General features: G+C 40.6%; 1 protein-coding gene across 1 annotated transcript in view; it reads right to left on the bottom strand.

The window, feature by feature from the left end:
* The window catches only part of LOC122807260 (plexin-A1-like), a 2,134,283-nt gene that overhangs the window by 964,341 nt on the left and 1,146,155 nt on the right, over positions 1-23,787 (bottom strand). The window contains exon 8 of the mRNA XM_044078363.1: positions 4,636-4,735. Coding sequence (XP_043934298.1) covers positions 4,636-4,735 — 100 coding nt within the window. The remainder of the gene's footprint in view (positions 1-4,635; positions 4,736-23,787) is intronic.

The following is a 23,787-nucleotide window of genomic DNA, read 5'->3' as shown; positions in this document are numbered from 1 at the left end:
TGGGGCGGAGCATGATATGAGGTAAACCTGATAGTGCTGGGGTGCTCTCAGGAGCCTTGAACCAGGTTTCTGTCACAGCACAGACATCGATGTTCTCCATACTGAGAAGGGCCTCGAGTGCGTGCATCTTGAGGTTGAGACTTCTGGCATTGAGCAGCATTACCCTTAGTTTTTTTTATTTGTTTTGTTCTACGGTGGTAGGTTTAGAATTTGAGCCTTGCCTAAAAAAGGCACTATGGGGGTGGCAAGAGCCTTTGCCAAAATCCGGAATCCCAGGGTGACAAGTGCAAGCCGTCCTTGAAGCAGCATGGCTTGTCCAGCATGTCATCCCAGGCAGACAGACATTGGATCCCCTTTGAATGACACCAGAGTTTAAGCCAATTGTTAAAGCTGATCATCTTATCTCTGTATTGTGGCATCATTCTTGGTGAAGGTAGGATACTGCTCAAGGTCAGGGTCATACCTGCTTGGGCTACATAATCAGAGAGCTCCTCTATGTCTCTTTTCATGTAGTCCAAGGAGGTACGTCTCAGGTCGTTAACACCAGCGTGGACAATGATTGAGTCGTACTTGTACCTGCTGTTGAGAGACCTGAGTGCATGCGTTATGTGGCGGATTCTAGCACCGTGTGTGTGAGAGAGAGAGAGGGACTGTGTGTGTGTGCGTGTGTGTGTGTGTGTGTGTGTGTGTGTGTGTGTGTGTGTGTGTGTGTGTGTGTGTGTGTGTGTGTCTGCGTGTGAGTGTGAGACAGAGTATGTGTGTGTATACACACACACACACACATACATATATATATATATATATATATATATATATATATATATATATATATGTATATATATATATATGTATGTATATATATATATATATATATATATATATGTGGGTCTACTTTTCTTTATCGAAATCACACAATCCCAAAAAAGAAAAGTAAAACCCCACTTCTGCAAAAGTGCACTACATCGAAAGTGCACTTTTGCGAAAGCCAATTCTTCGAATTGGGGAAAAAAAAAAACTACTGTAAACACTGTTGTGCAGGGGGACAAGCCACTCTCCACCCCCCCCCATGAGGGGGGCTGTGCCCCTCCACACCCCCCTACTTAAAAATACTAACTCCGAGATCACACTACACACACTTTTTTTTTTTTTTTTTTTTTTACATTTATTTAACATTCATTGACCAGTTTAGTGTCAATGGGCCAATGTCACCTTTTCATGGAAGACCTGAGGTTGTAGCTAGGGGAAATTCTGACCAAGGCACTGGGGATACTTATTTCGATAAATGCCATGGGGTGCTTTATGTCCACCTGAGGTACCACCAACTCATGCAGCTAGGACCTAGGTTTAACACAACATTCATAGGATGGCACAGTCAATATAGGAACATTAATCCAGGTACCTTCTCTGGGAACAGAATCCAGAACTTTCCAACACAAAAGGTGCATATGCTGCAAGCTGAGCTACTAAAACTACATAATGTGTGTAACTGTATATACCTGTACACACAAGCAAACACACATATTAAGTATTTTGATGCATCAAATACACAGCTGCTTGGAACTTGCACCACTGTAACTAACTCGATGAGTATGACCAATCAAACATCTTCCAATAAACAACCCTGTGTATTGGAAATGTGGCATCTATAACTGCACTAATGCCTGGATCCCAAAAAAGAAGACATTTTTTACTGCACTGTTGTGTGAACTCATATTGGGAAAACATGACATTCTTTCCCATTGTGGTGTGCATGAATCACACACACTGACAATGATAAAGTGCTTTGGCTTGTTTCTCCAGATATGCAACAAGCCCCTGAAACCACACACTCGGGGGCACAGCCTTTCACCATCCTAAACTCTGAATATACAAACTCTGACTTTGCACAACAGTGCAGAAAAGAGCTTACTTCTTTTCACAATTGAACTAGGATACCACTACACAGCACAATGTGTTGAGACACAATTGATCAAGTGACTATAACCCGCGAGTACGTCAATCTATATTGATACTTATACATATAATAAATATACATTACTTATATATATATATATATATATATATATATATATATATATCTGTATGTATATATACATACATATATATATATATATATATATATATATAGATACAGATATATAGATTTATATACAGAAACATACATTAAATATATAGATAAAACAGCCTTCTTGAGATATAGTAACTCAAAACTTTTTATTAATAATAAAATAAAATAGAATTAAAAAATACCCAATGAAATCTAAAGAGAGTGAGTGTACTTGTTTAATCAAGTCAAAACACGTTTACTGATGGTCTCTCTCTCTCTATAAATATAAATATATATATATATATATATATATATATATATAATACATATATATGTGTGTGTGTATACACATACACACACACACACACACACACACACACACACACACACACACACACACACACACACACACATTATACAGATGTGTGTGTATATATACATAACACACCCACACCTCTCCAATCACAGAAGGAAGCCAAGCACTTTTATTTTGCAATGATTAACAATCCACAGCAATGATGGCTTATGGCTGCTCACTTCATTAACATCAGCACTACTCAAAACAATTAATCATTTTTTTCATTGTACAACACAGCTCCTCGTGGACAAAAAACCCCATACTTCTAAGCACTCGTACACACAAAACTGTTTTTATAATTCTATTGTCCTGAAGTGATAACTCATTTTGTTACAATTCTGTAATGTAATAGCACATACATAACTACATTGTTTACCCAGGGAAATGCCCCTGCACCCCCTTACAGAATTATATATACTACCTCCAAAAGTCTCACGACTAAGACCAAAGTGAAACACCAAGTGCTACAGTCAACAGAGCATTAATAAACCACAGCATTAATCAGTGAGCTGTGCTGTCAACAGTCTGAGTCCTCTCCCTACCTACCAAGAATGTCAGCAGTTACCTCCCCAATCCTTATCTAATGCCACCGTTGCACAACCATGACCATAGTGAAACATTAAACAGCATGTGAGTCGAGCGCTGCGCTAATTGATGAACAGTATTGTCAATGGGTAGTAACTCCTCCCATTCCTTTTCACAACATTAGCATTCGACCAAGAAAAGCATGCTCATGTGTGTCACATCTATGTATTTTGCAACCATCTTTAACCATCTAGCAAAGATTATGGGCTGAAATGGATCCAAGAAGGACGGGTTCACTTACTTGACCTTCCCTGCTGCTATCAGAACTGGTACTTATCCACGGTGACAGGCAATGGACAGAGTTAAGTAAACTCTGCCTTTCCTTCCCCTGAAACTGATTAGCACTATCTTCCACATAACAGAAAAACAATGTTTAAATGTTACTCAGAAAAGTGAGAATTCCTTGTGAAGCAATGTCTCAAGTTAATATAGTCTGATTACTTTTATATGAATGTAAAGTTGCCTATGTCACAAATGATAATTCAACAGAGGTGTGAAAAAAAGTGAGAATTCCCATGTGTATGCCTGAAGCTCTAGATGTTTAAAGAAAGTGCCAGTAACTATTTTCAAACTCTTGTCTGCTAGATGAACTGGAGCACAGAACTTGGACTTTGAATGACAAGACACTGTTCCTACAGTGCGGTACAGCTTTAACTCCTTTACTTAAAACAGCTGAAAGCTTTCCACGTGAGTGCTGCCACAGATGTTTTCAACACAAAACATTTAATAAAACAATATACAGGTAATTTTTAATATACATTTTCAAAACATTCCAAACAAAGAATCACTCATGACAAGTTCTTCAAAAGGCATACACCTGAGAATCTTGCCTAACGAAATGCCAAATGATTGGCAAATGCTGCTGCCAACTGTGTGTGTGTGTGTGTGTGTGGGGGTCAATGGAAGAAAGCACATACACAGGCATCAATCCTAACCCCACCCACCCTAAGTTAGCAGGATGTTAAACGGTAATAATGCAAATGTATTTTATTTCAAGTGTTTCATTGGCAGATGCAGTTATCCATCCACTCCCTCCAAGATGTGAGCCACACAGTGGATACACATCTCCCTACCAGAGGAAAGAGAGACAATAAAAACATCTCTCAAGTGTACATTCTAGGGCAATTCCTGGGCCCCAGCAACCTACATCATAAATGGAAATTCAAACAGATAAAGAGAAATTTAAAAGGAAGTTAAAAACCTGACATGATAATATCTCTTCTCTTCTAATCAATTCATTCTGATTTACAGCTTCCCATGTAATTTGTTCACTGCTATTTGCCACTTTTCTACATTGTCCTTCCTAACATGGCAGAGCCTATAAAATGTGAACTCACTTTTTTCTGCAAGTCAAAAACCTCAGTTAAGGCTACATAACAGCCTTAGTATTTCTGTACTGTATGCACACTTGCCAATTTTATATTCTGATTAACAAACTAGAAAGCCTTAATATGAATGTGTCAGAGTCAAGGGCTTGTTTTCTTAGGCAAAAACTAGGAGCTTAAAGGAATTCATATACATGTTGCCATTTGCACTTACTTGACAATTACAAGAATGAACTACTAAATTCAATTTTAATAAATCAATAATTCAAACATCATGAATACAGACAGGACTGCAACTCGAATAACAGAGGGATACTTACGACTGATGGACACTGCAATTGTAAAAGACAAAATCAACACTGGCAAACTTCTTCCCCGTTTCCTTGGATTTCAGGTAGAGCTTAACAACTCTCTTATCTCCTGAAATAAATTAAAGAAAAGGGGTTAACTGAAATAAACATTCAAAAGCGATGTTTCCCTGCAATATACCTCAGCTTATCTATAAATGGCAATTACTACACGTTTACTATAACACTTGTTTTACTTGTCAACCTGAAAATATATACATTTTAAAACACCTTTATTAAATTATTTAAGACAGACATACATAAACAGAAAAGAAAAAAATCATACTTTTTTCATGCATTCTACATTGCAAATGTTTTCTTTCTTTATAACTGTCATACACTTCAATATTACATATATTGCACAATTCTTGCCTTCTCTTACACTTTATTCCTCCTCCTTGACATTATTCGGCATGCACTGTTCCCAACCTGAAAAACACTGCAGAGTTTAAAAACAGGTAACTAATTACATCAACCCAAGTCTGCTGAATGAGGCATGATTTATCACTGTAATGTGGTATAGTAACTTGGTTACTTAATAGCCATAAGTCGAAATGCTCAAAATTGAAACCAAGAAATCCCATGACTTTTAGACTTAAAATATCAAAATTCAAAATGAGCTCACACAGTTTTAAATACTTGAAGGTTTGCTGTAGCACATAGGCATAGTTTATGCACACTGTCAGGGACAGTGCATTTCCTGTGGTAGTAACCATTTTTTGGGGGGAGAGGGGTCATCCCTCCCCAATATTGAACTTCTATCAGTTTCTATGGCAATACAAATATCCAGGCCTTTGAAACTGGATTTAAGTTTGAATATTTGATATTGAAAGCCTCATAATGACATTTACAGACAACAATCTCATCTCATTCTGTTTTAGCCATTTTTTTTAATTACACAACACAACTATTTTCACTTTGGGACTACTTCCAGGCATAACTGATTTTCCCAAAACTGACTGCAGAGAGCAATAAACATGGAAGAATATTTTGAATGCATACTGATTAAGAAAGGAGGCATATCAGGATTTGTTTCTCAACAATACTATTAGGTTTAATATACTACAAACACTAGCATGGACTGTCATACTGATATTCACAGTTTTGACAAAGCTGAACAGTATCCAGACAATTTTATATTTCCTGAGGAAGCAATTCTTGAAAGAGAAAAAATGCAACTTGGATTTTTTCTCCTTTGTGAAACAAACTAAAACTGCAAACCTAGTTTCTCTAGATGACCATATTTAACAGCTTAGCCAATAGCTCATCACTTGCCTCCCAGTCACAGTACCTGATACTTAACAGAAATTATAGTCTCTTTTGAAGACTGTTTGGAATTATTTTCCTACAAAAGTAATTGATAGCATTTCACACTCAAGATGTGTGTTTGCAATTTTAAAGGAATACAAAAATGACTAAACATTAAATTCTGTTCGTGTAACAATAGTGAAGCAGTTAATTTTTCACAGATGAAACATTTTGTGCTACCTGTCACCAAATTTAAAAATGTACCTAGCTATGGCTGTTCAGCTTTCACAGGTACCAGATTTAAAACTGGGCCTAGCTATGGCTATTCGGCTTTCACTAGGCAAACATACAACATGCCACCGTAACAGTAAATGGGCCAGACTGCAACTAGGAAAGTTGAAGGCAGTGCAGGGAAAAAATAAAATGTATTCATTACATCTCTTCTCCATGCTTTGCTTTGAAAAAGGCAGTCTCTACTAGGATAGTGCTCTGCCAAAGTCTAATGCTCGAGTCCAACATAAATCATCCTACCATTTTCCAACACTGAATTGCAGGACCATGAAAAAGATATTACAGTTGTGTACACTTACCATAAATGTAGATGTTCGAGTGTACTCACTGTTGCAGTCATTACATTTGGGTAATCTGCTGGCAGGTTGCCCTCAGTCGGCCTGAATTCCAAAGTCTTGGGTCCTGCGTCAGTTGCCGTCTCCTCTTCCATGACGTCAGGTCGTCAGAGGTATAAGACATGTAGCCAACGCCATTTTCTTTAGTTTTTATTGCCCCCGATGTCAGGTGCCACCAAAAAGGTAGCAAAAAAAAAAAAAAAAATATATATATATATATATATATATATATATATATATATATATACACATCAATATAAACTTTACCTTCATCTACAAGCAAATACACCACATAGGTTGTAGAAGCTAGAGAAGGAAAGATAAACTCCAGAATGACAGGGGGGTGGGCAGGAGGGTAACCTACACTGCAACAGTGAATACACTCGAACATCTACATTTATGGCAAGTGTACACAACTGTACTATGTTCTTCGTGTTTCACTGTTGCAGGCATTACATTTGGGTAGAATCCCAAAGCTATGGTTGGGAGACTGGAGCTAAACCACATTAGGTACGGCTATAAGGCCCTGCAGATCTGCAGTGGCAAAGCCTGCCCTCGACTTAAAGTAGAGAGGCAAATTAAAATGCTTTGTAAAGGTGTAAACAGAACTCCTAGTAGCAGCCTCTAGAATGTCTTTGGTTGGTACTCCTCTGAGAAAGGCTGAAGAAGCGGCAGCTCTGGTGGAATGAGACCCAGTGCCCTTGGGCACAGGTTTACCATGGTGTAAGTAGCAGAAACAGATGCAGTGGCTTATCCACTTTGAAATTGTCTGCTTTAAAATAGCCTTTCCTTCTGATCCTGCAGCATATGACACTAGTAATTGCTCAGTTTTTCTTAGAGCTTTAGTTCTGCTCAAGTAGAATCTTAGCTGTCTGTGTACGTCCAAGGAATGCATAATTCTCTCCCCCTTGTTCTGCGGATTTGGATAAAAGGTTGGCAGATGAATTGTTTGGTTAAGAGCCACACTGGAACCCACCTTAGGCATAAATGTAGGACACCATGTCTGGGTAAAATATGATAAAAGGCTCTACAGCCATGAGGGCCTGTAGCTCTGAAACTCTTCTTGCTGAAGTAATTGCTAGTAGCAGAGCTGTTTTCCATAAGAACTTTATATCAGCGGTAGCAGCTGGTTCAAATGGAGGCAGGGTGAGCTTTTCCAACACATAATTGAGGTCCCATGCAGGTAATGGTGATCTTCTAGGAGGCCTTAAATTTTTGGCTCCTCTAAGATACTGCTTTAGTAAAGGATGAGAAAAGATTGGTGGCTCTGTATTGTAATGAGCCGAAATGGCAGAGGCATGTATTTTAATTGATGAGAAAGATAGGCCTTTGTCAAGCATCGCAGTTAAGTATTGTAATATCTGAGGAATATTTGGTTCTGCTGTATCAGTTCCTTGTGCTTGATTCCAAGCACAGAATCTCTTCCATTTGTCAGCATAAGATTTTCTAGTACTAGGCCTTCTGGTTTCCACAATGACATCCATCACAGCTTTACTGAGAGGTGCTGTTTGTATAACTACATGAGCAGCCATGCTGCCAGGTTTAGTGTCTGTAGTTGATTGTACAGGATCGGATTGTTTTGCTGGGACAGTAGTTGAGGTCTTTGAGGTAAGGTCCAAGCTGGCATTGAGACAAGTTCCTTAGGATTGGGTACCAGTATTGGTGGGGCTAGTCCGGGGCAATTAATATTACCTTTGGTTTCTCTTGTCTGAATTTTAGGAGGACCTTGGGGAGAAGAGGCAGAGAAGGTAAGGCGTAAACTGATAGGTTTTTCCAAATGAAGGATAGGGTGTCCACTTTCCATGCTTGCCTGTGATAAGTCCTTGTGCAGAATCTTTTCAATTGATAATTTTGAGGAGAGGCAAATAGATCTATGGGCTCCCCCATTTCTCTGTTATCATGCTGAAGACTTGTGGATTTAGTTTCCACTCGTGAGGATCCATAAGGTTTCTGCTTAAATCGTCTGCCAGAGTATTTTGCTTTCCTGGCAGGAATTGAGCTTGAAGATGTATTTGGTAGGTCAAAGCTGTGTCCCACAGTGCCATGGCTAATCTGCAAAGGGGGTATGAGTGTGTGCCCCCTTGCTTGTTTATATACCACATGACCTTGGTGTTGTCCGTCTTTATCATTAGTTGTCCTGGATGAAGTAAGTCCTTGAAGGCTGTTATGGCATTTTGAACAGTTAGCATCTCTTTCTGGTTGACATGTAGATGCATTTGTTTTGGGGTCCATATGCCCTGAATGCATCTTCCTGCCATGTGGGCCCCCCAGGCATAATCTGATGCGTCTGTTGTTATGGTTTGGCTGGCAGGGGGTAGAGTGAAGGCCCATCCCATGTTCTGGTGACATGCCTTTGCCCAACATAGAAACTCCTGTTGTAGGCAGGGAATGAGAGGAATCATTGCTTCCAGACTGTGAGAATGTTGATTCCAAAAACATTTTAGGTACCACTGAAGTTTCCTCATATGCAGTATTGCATACGGAATCAGTAGGATGCAGGATGCCATTAAGCCCAGAGCCTGCAGAATTTGTCTTGCAGATAACTGGGTTTTTGTTGTCATCAGTTTGAAGTAAGTAGTCAGTTGCCTTTGCTTGTCTGGTGTGAGGTAAGCCATCTGGGCAGTTGTATTCAAGCTTGCACCCAGGAATGTTATCTTTTGAGAGGGTACCAGTTGTGATTTCTTTTCGTTTACTGTGTACCCTAGGCATGCTAGAAGCCTTTTGATAAACGCCAAATGTCGAAGAAGAATGTCCTTGTTTTCTGCTTGAATGAGCCAAGTAAGGATATATCTGTATACTTCTTTGTCTGCAAAATGCAATTACAGGTGTCAGGCACTTCGTAAAGACCCTGGGCGCAGTAGAAAAGCCAAAGGGCAGTGCAGAGAATTGGTAATGCCTTAAGCCAGCCTTGAATCTGAGGTTTCTTCTGCAAGATTGTCTTATTGGGACATGCAGGTATGCCTCTTAGGTCTAATGTCACGAGCCAAACATTCTTGCCCAGCATGGGCAGAAGCTGCTGCAAAGTCAGCATTTTGAATTTTGGAATGTCCAGGTATGTGTTCAAAATCGATACAGTATTGGCAGCCAGGCCATGTCCTTCCTGGGTACCAAGAACAGTCTTGAGTAAAAACCTTGTCCTTTTTCCTGTTGTGGTACTGGCTGAATGGCCCCCATATCCATGAGGGACATGAACTGTTTCTGTGCCTCTGCCCATTGATTTTTTGGCAGATCTTGACAACCATTTGCCATTGGCAGAGTTTGGAAATGGAATCTGTATCTCTGTGATACTATGTTTAATACCCACTTGTCCTGGGTTATTAACTGCCAATTTTGAGCAAAAAGTGCTAATTTTCCCCCTATGGGTACTGCCAAAAGATAAGTGCTTGGTGTAGGCAGGGGGACGTCATAGGGATTTTTTCAGTAGGTTTGCGCTTTATCTCCTCCAGATTTGGAGGTAGAAGCACTCCATTGCTTTGACCTGTATGAATCTTGCGCCTGGTATCTGGAACCCTTAGGGCATCTGGATTTTCCCCTTTGAGCTCTGTCTGACACAGGAAAGGACCATTTTTTTGTAGGCCAGTGTCTACTGAATCTTAGTGGCTGCTCTTGTAAGAAGTCTTTAACAGTTTGCATAGACTTAGCTTTGTCTTCCATTTTCTTTAAAACCTCTTCTGCCTTAATACCAAACAGAGAATCATGCTGTAAAGGTGCATCTAGCAATTTAGCTTTAACATGATCAGGCAGATTTTGTTCCTTTAGCCAGGCATGCCTCCTAATCACAGATCCAGTAACTGTGGCCCTGCAGGAGGCCTCTAATGAGTCAAAACCACATTGCAAAGTATGCTTTCCAACCTGTTCAGCTGCATGCAATAATTCCTGCAATTCTTTATTTTCTGCACATTCAGAAATCAACATTTTCTGTTTCAACAATCCCGTAACATGTTGTTGGTACTTGAAATTGACAGTTTAAGGCCCTGACTGCCAAGGTTGCAGATGTATAAACCTTTTTTCCCCATATGTCCAGTGCCCTTGAATCTCGATCAGAGGGGGTAGGATTTTTTGCTATTGAGGCCTTAACTCCCTTAGTACCCTGTGAAATAGTTTCAGGATCAGCAGCAGGGTTTCTAAATAAAAATTTATGTGAGTCAGGGACCCTGTAATATCTGCCAGGCTTACTGGGAGCTGGAGGTAAGGAGTCAGGGGTCAAGCTTGAAAATGAAAAAATCATCCACAATGTCTAAAACAGGGGGAATGGCTAAAGGCCTGTGCTGAGGGAGAAGAAGGAAATCCCTGAGCCTCTTTTTTGATTCTGAGAAGTCTCGACTCTCCCAGTGAAAATGCTCCCTCAAAGTATGCAAGGCTTCTCCAAATGAATAATCCTCAGGAGGAGATGCAGATGGTATAGACTCCTTTGCATCAGAATCCTCATAGGGAGGTACAGATAATTCCTGATCAGAAGAGGAATCAGAAGAAATAGAAACCTGATCTAAAGTTTCATAATCAGTGTCTTGCCAAGGCCTCTTATCTGGAGGGGGATGGGTGCCCCTGATCAAGGTAATAAGGTCTTCGGCCATTTTGATGATCTGTTTTTTAGGCATAGAGGCCTGTGCATGTGGCTCATGCGTCAGTTTTTTAGTTTAAGAAGTTGCTTTTGTCTTCGGTTTTGCAGCTGTCATCGGTTTGATATACAAATGTTGAGGTCTGAATACACCCACAGAAGCCAGTGCCTGCTCAGCGGCTCCAGACCCATCCGAGGGAGATACATTCGTCGGTCCAATACCTTGAGTATCTTGCGGCATGCCAGACTCCACAAGGGTGTCAATAGAGGCCTGCGACTCAAAGGTAGCGGGTTATTAGGGGCTGCAAAGGCGCCTCACTGAGTACCGGCGAACCATCAACTGGCTTAGGAGAAGCTTCGTCGTCTGTTTTGGATCTCGACTGCCTTTCTCTGTCCTTTTCTTTGCGTTTTTTATGTACTCCGGTAGTCGGATTGCTATCCGACGACATTTCTGGGTAGTTAAATCTGTTTCCAAAATACTTTGAGGCAAAAATATGCCGACGCTTTATAGTGCATTGGTTAAATCTAGCACAAAACAGACAGCCAGGCATGTTGTGATCTGGGCCTAGGCAAGGAATACAGTATAAATGGAAATCCTTATGAGGTATTTGCTTCCTACAAGTAATACAATTATTAACTTTTTCTGACATCGGTATGGAGCAAGAAAAAAGTTTCCCCCAACGGGTTACTTTGCTTTAGTGAAGACTTCGGTTCTGAAACTCAAACTCGAATATTTCAGTAGTCGGCTGACCAGCACTTGCGAAATGCTTCTGCCTCGGGCACCGTGTGGCAAGAAAGACTAAAGAAAATGGCATCGGCTACATGTCTTACACCCCTGACGACCTGACGTCATGGAAGAGGAGACAGCAACCAATGCACAACCCAAGACTTGGGAATTCAGGCCGACTGAGGGCAACCTGCCAGCAGATTACCCAAATGTAATAAATGCAACAGTGAAACATGAAGAACATCAGCAACTGTTCAAATCCACAGCAGATTCATGTAAACTCAGTGATCAAGTAATTTCAGCAAGTCTCAAGCCCCTAAAATAGTTTTGCCGAAAATTACATTCAGCGAATCTAAAACACAGTTTTTTGTCTTCTTTTGCAGGAAGTCACACCCCATTGGAATTTCCCCAAGTAAGAGGGACCCCTCAAGTCCATTGTTGCACGAAATCAGGGAAAGAGCAAATTCAGCTCTGCTGAATGCAGGTTTTTAATGAAACAGCTTTGGTGACTTGAACTTGGAGACTTGCAGAAATTAGCACTGCAGAGTTGTCATGTCCCCTTATGCGGCTAACCTTCAGACAGATGTCCAGTAGTTTTACAAATCACAAAAGAATTAAGATAATTTAAATAAGCCATCTCTATGGTGCAGGATACCATCCATGACTGCAACCTAGATAATCCAGGTTTGACAGGTAACCCTGGGAACTATCGAAGCCAGAGTGAAATTATTGGAGTGTGTGACTAATGCCAGCTCATTCATCCTTGGGGGATGACTGCCTTGGTCTGATACACTTCTCAGGAACAAGCTGATAACTATAGGCACCTGAAAAGCAAAGGAAATCACAGGCATTGGATTGGTGGCACCATTTAAAGTGTCCTTCAGAGGCATGTAGGTGTGATTATGCACACTGTGACGCCCCTCCTCTGGGCCAGTAATCAAGAAGCCTCAATCCTCACCATTGACACTGGTGTGGGACGTTCACTTGGAACAAAGACAGACACACACAATATTTCCAGAAGCAGCTCTCTGCACCAAGCACAATTTCCCTTAAAAGCACATATGGAGCACACAGTTCTGGGGCTGGGTTTCCCCCTCTCTCTCTCTCCAGGCCCCAAATAAGACTCCCCACTGACACAGCTGTAGAGTTGAGTCCTCAGCCAAGTCCTCCATCACCATCTCTGTGAAACCAGTGCTCTTTGTCACTGCTCCAAGTAGCTGACACACACGTAGGAAAAACAAATTTATGAGCTATGCTCCCTCTGCCCAGATTATAAGGTAGATACTGCCACCACAACACTCCAAAGCCAGCTACTCTAAGACTCTCACCAGGATATCTAATTATACTTAGTAAGATTAACAGTAATACAAATGGTAGTGTTTGACCAATGCAGCAAGGCTTTCAGCAGTGGCCACAGTGTCACCAAATAAATTAAGTACTCTCAAGGGTTAAAATATTCTCAAAGACCAGCCACAATGAAAAGTTTAAATATATTTAATAAATAATAAAAGAATATGAAAATACTAAGTATCTATTTATGGTAGGCACCAGAGTTTCAATCACAAGATATATTAAAAATAACATGGATGGAAAGATTCATACAGATACAGAAAAATACTTAACTAATATCACTATATCTTCCTGACTGACTAAAGAATTACTGTTCCCTAGTTCACCCCTAAGCACAATACAGTAGGACTCCCAGTCCTGGTTTTCACAGACATTTTGTCTCTGGCTGCAATCAGAAATGCAGTATATAATCTTTACGGCCTAAACCTGGTAATTTAATTTCAAACTATTTTCAAAGTTAGCTGGACTAAGCTTAACCTCTTCTCTTTCAGTATCCTCTGTTACAATATATTCATTTCAACAGTTACAATACAGTCTGACATACAAATGTATTTATTTTCTGTCCAGCAGTACCCACTTCTTCTTTCGGCTTTTTCCCGGTTAGGGGTTGCCACAGCGGATCACCTGTCCGCTCATGATTGGCAGTGGAGTTTTACAGTGCCAAGTTGCCAGCCCAGCGCCCAACCTTCTACAGAAGGCACACACACGCACTCACACCTAGGGCTAATTTAGAGTGCCCATTCCACCTACAGCATGTCTTTGGGATATGGGAAGAAACCAGAGCACCCGGAGGAAACCCATGCGACCACAGGGAGGACATATGCAGACTATGCACAGAAGGCACCCCAGCCGAGGATCAAACCGGAGAACCTCTTGCTGTGAGGTGGCAATGCTAACCGCTGCACCACTGCGGCCGCCCGTCCAGTAGTACCCACTGTTGGTACATTTTTAACACAAGCAGCTTTACAAATACATTTTCAACGTTTTTAACACAAGTACCTATACAAATCAGTTTGATATATAAATGACACAATTCTTAACAAAACTCCAGCTAGCTATGCTAGCATATGTTACACATCCAATGCCTTATTTCTCCTGACATAGCTGACAATACCTCAAATCACACACAATCAGAAGGTGGTGTGGGACTGGATAACAAGGCGAGTGTGCAGACTAGCTATCTAAGAAGTGGAGCTAGGACTGTCCAAAATCCCTCCTCTCAGCTGTCTGGAATGATACTGGTTCCGATAACCACAGTGAGAATTGATAAGGGTGCATTTCTAAATGTGGCCAACCCCAAATCCAGAAAAGTTAAAGCTATCTCAACAAGCCATTGAAATTAGGGCTGCAATTTGGTCCTAAATATCAAAAACAAACCAATTCAGTCATATTAGTTTCTTGCAAGTTCCTTTAGTAATGGTATCCCCCCTTTTTTGAGCACTGAACCCAGAACTATGTTGGGGATCTATTCTCAAACCCCTAACTGATATAAACCTGCTATGAGGTCACAGCACGTCTGAGTAAGCAGGCAAACTCAAGAAAAAGGAAATATGAGGACTCTGCCCAGAATAATGAAGAGTAGGACCAGAGAATGAAGGACAATACAAAGTGGGGATTGGGGGACCAAATCTTTTATCATAGGATCAAAGGAAGCTACTAGACTATTGGCCTTGAGGTCCTTGCAAGTCTAGACAAGAATTTAGCCCATGTTCCAACAAGTCAGCACCCTATGTCACTGTCCAGCAGGGACACAGGTGGAATCCCAGGGGTGTAACTTCTGTTACACATCCAGTTATCCAGGTAGTGCTTAAAAAGGGTTAGAGGTACTCTGACGTGGAGAGGAGTCTATTCCACAAAGGGGGGAGTGTCTGGGACAAAAATCTTTCCCACCAACAAGTCCTATTGATGTCAGAGATAAGGTTGAGTTCATGCATGTGGGTTAACAGAGTGGAGCTTGACTTAAGGATATGCAGCAGTCCCATCAAGGCGGGGACTGAGACTGCTTTGTATGCCAGACAGAGGTCACCTCTAAGGAGTCTGTATGAGAATGAGTACAAGGACAGGGCCTTTAACCTGTCTGTGTAGGGTAGATGTTTGAGACCTTGGATTCTCCTAGTGAGGAACCTCAGTGGTCTCTCCAGCTGCTGCATGTGCTTTGTGAGGTACATGCCGAAAGGGGCATTGTAGTAAATAATGTGTCTTATAAGGGAAGAATACAGGGACGCTATGATTACCTTGTCCCTGGATGAGATACCCTTACTAATGAGGTGGGCCATGTAGAAAGCTTTCCATACAAAGGAGGCAACATGGTGATCAAAAGTCAGTTTGCTATCAACCTGGGTGCTCAAATCCCTCATGATTGATTGCGGGCTTATGATCTTATTATCAATGTGATAATTTGTGAGGACGTCACTCTCCCTAAAGGGGATGATGATGCATTTTTTGAAATTCAGTTTGAGGCCATTCTTCTGGCACCAATCATTTGTTTGGGTGAAACACTCTTGGAGGATGTCCACATCACTAGGGGAATTGGTGATAGCACTCAGCTTGCACTCATCTGTAAACTTGGTCAGCCATATCCCACTGGTTTTGGTCTGCACCTCAAAAAAGTATATCCCAAATAGCAGAGGCCCTAAGACAGATCCCTGGGGTACACAGTTATGGGTCTACTGCTTGAGGTAGCTTCCCCTATTTTGACTAGGTGGGTTCTATCAGTGAGCCAGTTTGCTACCCATCTGGTAACATGGATTGATGCCAAGTTGAGAGAGTTTATCGGTTATACCTGAGTGGGGGAAAAATATCTAAGGCCTTGGCCAAGTCAAGGTAGGCGGTGTGCACTGTCTTTCCCTTGTCCATGGCCTTGGTGACCATCTCAAAGAAGTTGACCAAATTTAACAGGTATGACCTCTCCTTGACAAAATCAAACTGTGCAAGACAGAGTGTCTGGAGGGTGCCAAGTTCTTTGTTAATCAGGTTCATGATAATCTGCTCCATGGCCTTGCAGATTAGGCTAGTTAGGTTGATGGGTCTACAATTTCCTGGATCAGTGGATGATCCACCTTTGTGCAAAGAGATTACACTGGCTATCCTCCACTCGGCTGGGACAAAGCCGATATTCAGGCTTTGGTTGAATAGGGTGCCTAATGGTGCTGCAAGTTCTCTGTCTGAGTTCATGTAGGATGCAGCCTGGGATGTTATCGGGTCCCATGGAGGCTGACTTTTTTGGCATTGAGAGCATTGATGACTTGCTCCCTAGAGATAAGGGGAGGGGGGCAGGTACTGGAGATGTTCTGTTTTACTGATGGAGGGACAGAGGGGTGAAGTTTTCATTGAGCCTATTTGCCAGCAGGTTGACTACATCTACAGAGTTTGTCTATGTGGTGTTCTTGACCACTAATTCTAAGTAGATCTGGGTGCTTTCCCTGAGATTGCAGACATATGTGAAGAAGGCTTTATGATCGTCTTTAGTAGATGTGGCCACTTTGGACTAAGTTTGCTTTGGATGACTTTGCTACTGCTCTTATTTGCTTATTCAGGTTAAGGAGAGATTGATTCCAATTAGGCAGCTGCTCCTTTTTGGTCCTGGACAGCAATTTGTTCCTTTTATTATAATGTTTATTTATTGCAGATGTCCACCAGACAGGTTTATTCTTCCTTGAGGAGGAGGAATTTCATCCTGTCGGGTATTCCCGATTCCATTCAGCTATATAAATTCTCATACAGTAGTTTGGTGTAGGTTTAGACATATGTGCCAGTTCCTATGGAGGGCAAGAGGGCTGTGAAGCTGTCTACACCTTCCTCCAAGGAGGTTGTAATCAGCTTTGGAGAAGTTTTTTTTTGTTTGACCCTAGCAGGGGAAGGGTTTGGGGGAGATGGTGACTTTGAAAGTGGTTGGATATTACCATGGATGATGACACTGTAGGGATGTTGCAGTGGTTACTCATGTTGGTTAATACCAAATCCAAGATATTTTCACCTCTTGTGGGTGTGTCGGCCAACTGGTCCAAGGCATCTGCATTGACAAAATCAGGGTATCTAGGCATTTCTTTTTGGCATGAGTATTTCTTCCAATCTATGGTTGGATAGTTAAAATGTCCCAGGATCAGGGTAAAGGATTGAATCTTGACAGAATCAAAGAGGTCCAGATAGTTGGAGGCCTATAGCTAGCTATGATTTGAATAGGGGTCTTGTCAATTGTTAACTGCACCTGGAGTGTTTCCTGTGCGTCGTACTGTTTGATCAGCTTGGAGTTGTGTATGTCTTTTATACATATTGCAACTCCACTTCATTTTGCTTTCCTGCCCATGGTTTGTGGTTTGAATGTATAAGAAGGTAAGTAACCTCTTATGGCTGAGGTGTCTTCACAGCTTTGGACCAGGTTTCTGTGACGGCACAAATGTCAACATCTTCCAGGGTTAAGAATGCTTGCAATGAGTGCAGTTCCATGTTTAGACTCCTAATGTTTAACAGCATGACATTTAATTTGTGTTTTGATGAAATTTTCATGTTGGTAATTTTGACCTTATGGCATCGCCTAAAAAGGCACCATGGGGAGGCAACAGCCTTTGCCAGGAGCCTAAAGCCCAAAGGAGACAGATGCAGGCCATCTCTAGCAAAGCACCGTGGTTTTTCAATTAGGTCATCCCATGCTGTCAGGTACTGGACTCCCCTTGGAATGACACCAGAAAATTCACTCTAATGTGGACTATGACAGAGTCATAGCAGCACCTGTTGTTGAAAAGACTGCATGGGTGACATGGCAGATTCTAGCACCTGACAAACAACTAACTGTGACTTTCTCCTTATCCAGGGTGGTGAGGGACACACGTGTGTGTCTCACAATGAAGTCTCCTATGACTAATATGTTGGGTTTATTTTTAGGCCTTAGTGGCTGTGAGACACAGCTGTGTGGACTATGTGTGGTGTGGTGAGCAGTGGAGTTGAAGTGTTTTTCTGCCTCAGACATCTATTTTGTTTGGGTATGTTTTTGTTGAGGACCTCCGCATACGTGGAGTGTGTTGTGTAGGTGTGGGTGATGTTTAAGGTGTGGTGTTCATGCTAACAACCTTCTCAGTGCCAGATATACTGGTCTGTGAGAGGGAGAGAGTAATGACACTAGGTGCTTGATGTAATTGCATCTCTCACAAACAGTGTTCATAGGTGGTAGTATTAGAAGGTTGTCTGTGTACATGAGGCAGTTGCTACACACTCTCAGGATGCCCATATCAACCAGACTGGCAGGAGAAAATGTAGGAAATTGTCCATCCATATTTGCCAGAAACTGAGGGAGAAAGGCCAAAGAGAGCTAAGAGGGTAAAGGGTGGAAGGTCTAAGAGTAGTACTACTAGTTGACAACACAAGTGCCAAGGGGAATTTTTAGCTGTGATACCTCAAAAAGGGTTAAAAACTGCAGCTAAAGCTCTGGATGCAGCAAACCTGTATCTAGACTATGCTACTCAATTTAAGGTTAAGAACCAAGTAAAAAAAAAACTCACAAAGAAGCAAAGATTAACCACTTAAAAAAGAACAGAAGTCAGAGTATGAAAAAATACAGTTAAACAGCAGTAAAATGCAGTTAAACAGTAATGAATTGAATAGATAGCAATGAAATATAGTTAATCACTAAATTGCTTTAAAACAGTAGCTCACAATCACAACAGCAAACAACAGCTCAAATAAAGCAGTTATTCAGTAGAACACCATCGGTTTAATGAGGCTTCCGACAAGCAGTAACAAATGCAGCAAACTAAATGCAGTTGAACTCCTAAGCACAAGCAGCAAAATGAAGTAGGAAGAGAGAGGTCTTTTTTTTTTTTTTTTTATGGCTACTCTTGCCCTTGTCATCCATGTAATGCACGTGCTAGTCAGCAATGAGGCAAATTTCCAGTAAAAAGATACGATCCTCCCATGGAGTGATGCACTGTGTCGGTCAGGCAGTGCAGAAGCAGGAAATAAATGGATGATCACAGAGAGAATTTTATGGTCAGGAGGAACAACAGGCAAAAATAGTATTACAAAAAATAAAAAGAAAAAAATTTACAACATCCACCCTCCTATAAAAAGGGGAAAAAACTAATTCTCGTATCACCTCCGTCTCCCTTTAACTGACAAATGTAATCCCTACCTCACGCTTTTCAAATACATAATCTTATCTTCTGCCCCCAAATCATAATACTCCCCATCTTCTCAATCCTAACTCTCTCCCTTCCTTTCACTTTACAGTAATTCCCAATCGGAGATTTGTATGCACCTTCTGTGTTCCCTTAATTCAGAAGTTGCAGGTGCTGACCACTTCTATCCAACACTACTGAGAAATGTACTGTCAACTTTTTCATCTCACTATCACTTGTGTATAACGTGACACTCCAAGAAACACCCATTTGTGCAGTTTGGAAAAAAGCCGTGGTTAGAACCAGCCCTAAAATTATCTCATCTGCATCAAACTAAGGACCTACTTGCATCCCACCTAACACTGCAAAAATTCTAGAAAGGATAATATATATTCTCAGACTCTGAAGTACATTAATAATGTCTATGTTTACAGGAACAGTGACAGAAACAAACATGTCCAATTGATTATGAATGACATGGCTGTCAGGTGATCACATCTTTACATCCACTGAGACTGGCATGTACATAAGTGCAATTTTTACTGAGAAAAGTAAATAGCCTTCCAACATAAAAAGTGACATTCACGTCTCCTACCCTAAAACTGAGACCCTGTAGAGATGCTTTTGGTGGTCCTCTCTCTTTATAAACTCTACTCATTTTAACTTCACTAAATTGAATCTAACATTATACCAGAGCATCCCACTCTGAATTAACAACCAAGGAATTACTGCAGTAAGACCTAGGAAAGCAAGGAACAGCTCACAGACAGATGTCATCTGCTTAAAAATTATCACAGTTATGATGTTTAGCACCACGGTGAGGCTTGCTGCTATGGCTTCCCCTGTGAAGTTCATAAAAGTCACTGTTCCCTTACTAAAACTGCTCCAAATGTGAATCCAGCTTTATTCTGATTTGCCTTTTCAACTACATGTTCAATAACTAAAGAGGAACAACTCCAATGACTACTTACAAACATAATATCCCAAGCTTTTACCCCAGATGCTACATCAACTACTGGAAAGAGTACAAGTCTTTTCACAATCTGAGAATAACTTTTTATTATTAATTCGTACTCCCAAAGGGAAGAAAGCATGACTAACTAATCAAGAACGTCTCTAGATTTATTCTATCAGATCCTTTCGTAGAATAAATCTGTAATACTTTACTAACAACTAAATGAGTACAGGCTAGTGCCGTGGACTACGGGTATAAAGCCTTGACCATGACACACGCAGCCCAGGTTCGATTAGGTGTTTGGGTGTCTCAGTCATTAGGAGAGGATGTGTGAGGGGGGGGGGGGGGGAGTGCATGCTTAGAGCTCAATGCTGTGTGGTAGATATCACTGGTGAAGACCAGGGAAGCAACTACAAGGTCTTGAAAATAAAAATTAAAAAAACAAAAATAAGAAACCCTGCAGGCCACATAGACTCTGACAGGTACAACAGCCAGTAAATATGCACTACATTGCAGAACTGTTAAAAAAACTGTTTTTGAAATGGAAGCAACTACAAGGTGCTACCTTAGGGAGAGGGGTTATCCCGCTAATGTCTGAGCAGTTCAGAGCTGACTCTCTTTAAATGGCATACTGGGGGGGGGGGGGGGGGGTGGATGACTAAGCACATGCTTGATTGAGTAAATATTGGAGAAGAGTGCACTTTGGAAGCAGTGTGACACTGTCCCACAGTTTTTGATCTCCTCACCATCCTCATACATGCTGCAGGTATAGATGGGGAGTGTAAGTTGGATCCAGTAGATCTAGTGGACAAGGAAAGGAACAAGAGGGCAGCTGGTGGTCAGCTGTGGTACAAAAATATAGTAGGGGAGAAAAAAAAAACAAATGACTGCTAGTTCAGCAAAGGGCTGGCAGAAGAATATAAAAGTATGACAGTCACGTTATCAGTCTTATTGCCACCATACTGACCTCCTCTCAGATCCACACCATGTTCTGCCACTGCAAAGAAAACTTTAAACCACAACCTCTGCCTTCATTAGCTCTACCACTTTACATGCAATTACAGCTAAAAACAGTAACAGATACAACTGCACATCTTCAGGAAAAAAATGCATCAATACCACCATATCTTTGTCACTTGTGAAATCTTCACACAATTAACTATACAATAATTACAATTTTCCCTTTTTTCCTACAATCACAGAGTTGACTATATAAAAATTACCACCATCACTCTGTTTACACCTGCGTTTCCTACGCAGATGCATACTCTCCCTACCATTCCGAGTGACTGACTTCCGCAGTGTGATCTGAACTGTGTAAGGGATCATCTCCACTTTCTGTTAAGTACTTTTGCATACTCTATCCAGATGTCAATAAGTCAATAAATATTCTTTACTTTTAAGCATTCCTGTTAGTCAGTTGCCCAAATTCTTTATCCCGTACACTGAATGCAGTGGCTGAATATTTCATTTAAATACATATTTACATTTCAGCATTAGATAAGGCGGACACTCACAGAAACGTGGCTCTTTTCTAGGCAGTTTGCTTGTTGCCTTAACTGGCTACTGCATTTTGTTTATTATGGTCACCCACCATTATAATTTTTAGTGCCACAATTCACTAACAAATCAGTCTGTGCAGGTCTTTGGACGTAACTTCATTAGTATTATTAGTATTATAATTTTATTTAATGAATATATATTAATTGTATGATCACAAAAGGCACGACTGTGTTGACGTTTTCTGTAAAATATGAATATTCTTACTTGTTATGCCTTTGGCCCAGGTTATCAGTGAAAAAAGTCCTGAACAGATCAATTCACCTACCCATTTAAGAGGCAAGAGACAAGGGCTATGACCTGGCTTTTGATGAAAAAAAAGTAAATTAGTGTGCAAGGTATTTACAAAAAGAGCTCATAATGAAAGCTGCAGGAAAAGGAAAAAGAAACAAATGATCTATTTTCTTAAAGCCAGGCTTTCTTTTAAAGCTGACGGAGTAATAGTGGTATACGTACACAGTAAGCAAAAATGGAAACCTCCTAGCCAAATCACTCACATTACTTAGGAAACTCAGCATAATATACTGTTTAAAAATAAATAAATGGAATGGAATACGAACAGAGTGGTTAATCCACATCTTTGATTAAGTAAACCTAGTGCAAGATCCTAAGAAATATTTTGCCTCCAAGGGAGATCATAATAATACATGTCTTAAAACGGAATGCATCAAAGTAATAGAAACGAGGAACACTTTTTTTCACATTCTAATTCCAAGTTTATTCCGTCTGCCTTTCAATATGCAGACAAGGAAGACCTCCTGCACTCATTTTACTGAACCACAGATGTCACTCCTTGGCAGTTAATGCAGGTTACCACAAATGCAATACGTCAAAGGAGGAAGAGTGACTGAAGTCTTTGGCAAAGGGTGCACTGGAATGCCCTCATTCAAATGTGTGTAAATTGAGCATGTAACAGTTTTAACACCATGCTTGTCAGCTGTAAGTGTATGTTTTTATATGGTTTTGCCCATGATATTAATTGTTGAAACTCAATAACCACATAGAAGAAAAGGTCTAGCACTTTAGTCTTGTGTACAAGACTTCATCAGATGCCCCCATTCAAAGTTTCATCCCATCTATACTGTGCTTAATTACCCCCAATTACACAATTAAAACAACAAAATTATTTAATTAAAATTAAAACAGTGAATAAAAACATTTGAAAATGTCCATTAAGCCTGCAAGATGTTATAATACATTCCTAAAACAACACCTTAAATAATTTTATATGTAAGTAAAGGTGGTTTTATTAAATTTGTGAAGCTCTCAGCATTAATACAGGTTTAATAGTAATATATTTGTTTAAACCAGGATATATACTAGACTTTAACCTAAGATGCCATTTGAGTTCCTTATTTAATAATACATTCCTTATATCTCCCCCCCTCGGGTTAACTTTGACAACATCTATAATCCCAAATTTAAAACCTTTAACAAAGGCACAACTCAATGTGTGTTTATATATTGCACTGGTCTCTTTCTTAGACTTAATGTCGTGGAGGTGCTCATACATCCTATCCTTAAACGCCCTCGCCGTTTTCCCTACATAGAATGCATTGCATCTTCCACAAATGGCCAAATACACTAACATTTTTGTATTGCAATTACCTCTACAAAACTGTACTCTACTGTTCAATCCATTTTGTAGGCATCTACTTTCATCCTTTATAATGTGTGGACACTGCTTACATCTCCATTTTTTACCATTCCTTGACTTACGAGTGATTGAGTGCTGTTGTGTTGTTTTGGTCACTAATAGTCACAAAAGGACACACAAATGGGTTCTCCAATACTGACACAAAAGATGAAAGTCCCATAAATATCTTTGGTTCTTCTCAGTGAAGGGAGAAATACCAGGCAACTGGTCAAATTCTGGACAAATGATAAAAAGGTGAGGATACAATTTGGACTCGGGAATGACTTCTTCCATTTGATGAAAATGTCCATACTATTCTGCCATGAGATAACCCATCAGGAGTTCTCTCAGGAGA

Source organism: Protopterus annectens, chromosome 7.part0 (genome assembly GCF_019279795.1).
Source record: "Protopterus annectens isolate FY-2018-M chromosome 7.part0, PAN1.0, whole genome shotgun sequence".
In the NCBI taxonomy this organism is placed as follows: Eukaryota; Metazoa; Chordata; order Ceratodontiformes; family Protopteridae; genus Protopterus; species Protopterus annectens.
Note: the sequence above shows the minus strand (reverse complement) of the source record. Positions and strands in the feature narration are given on the sequence as shown.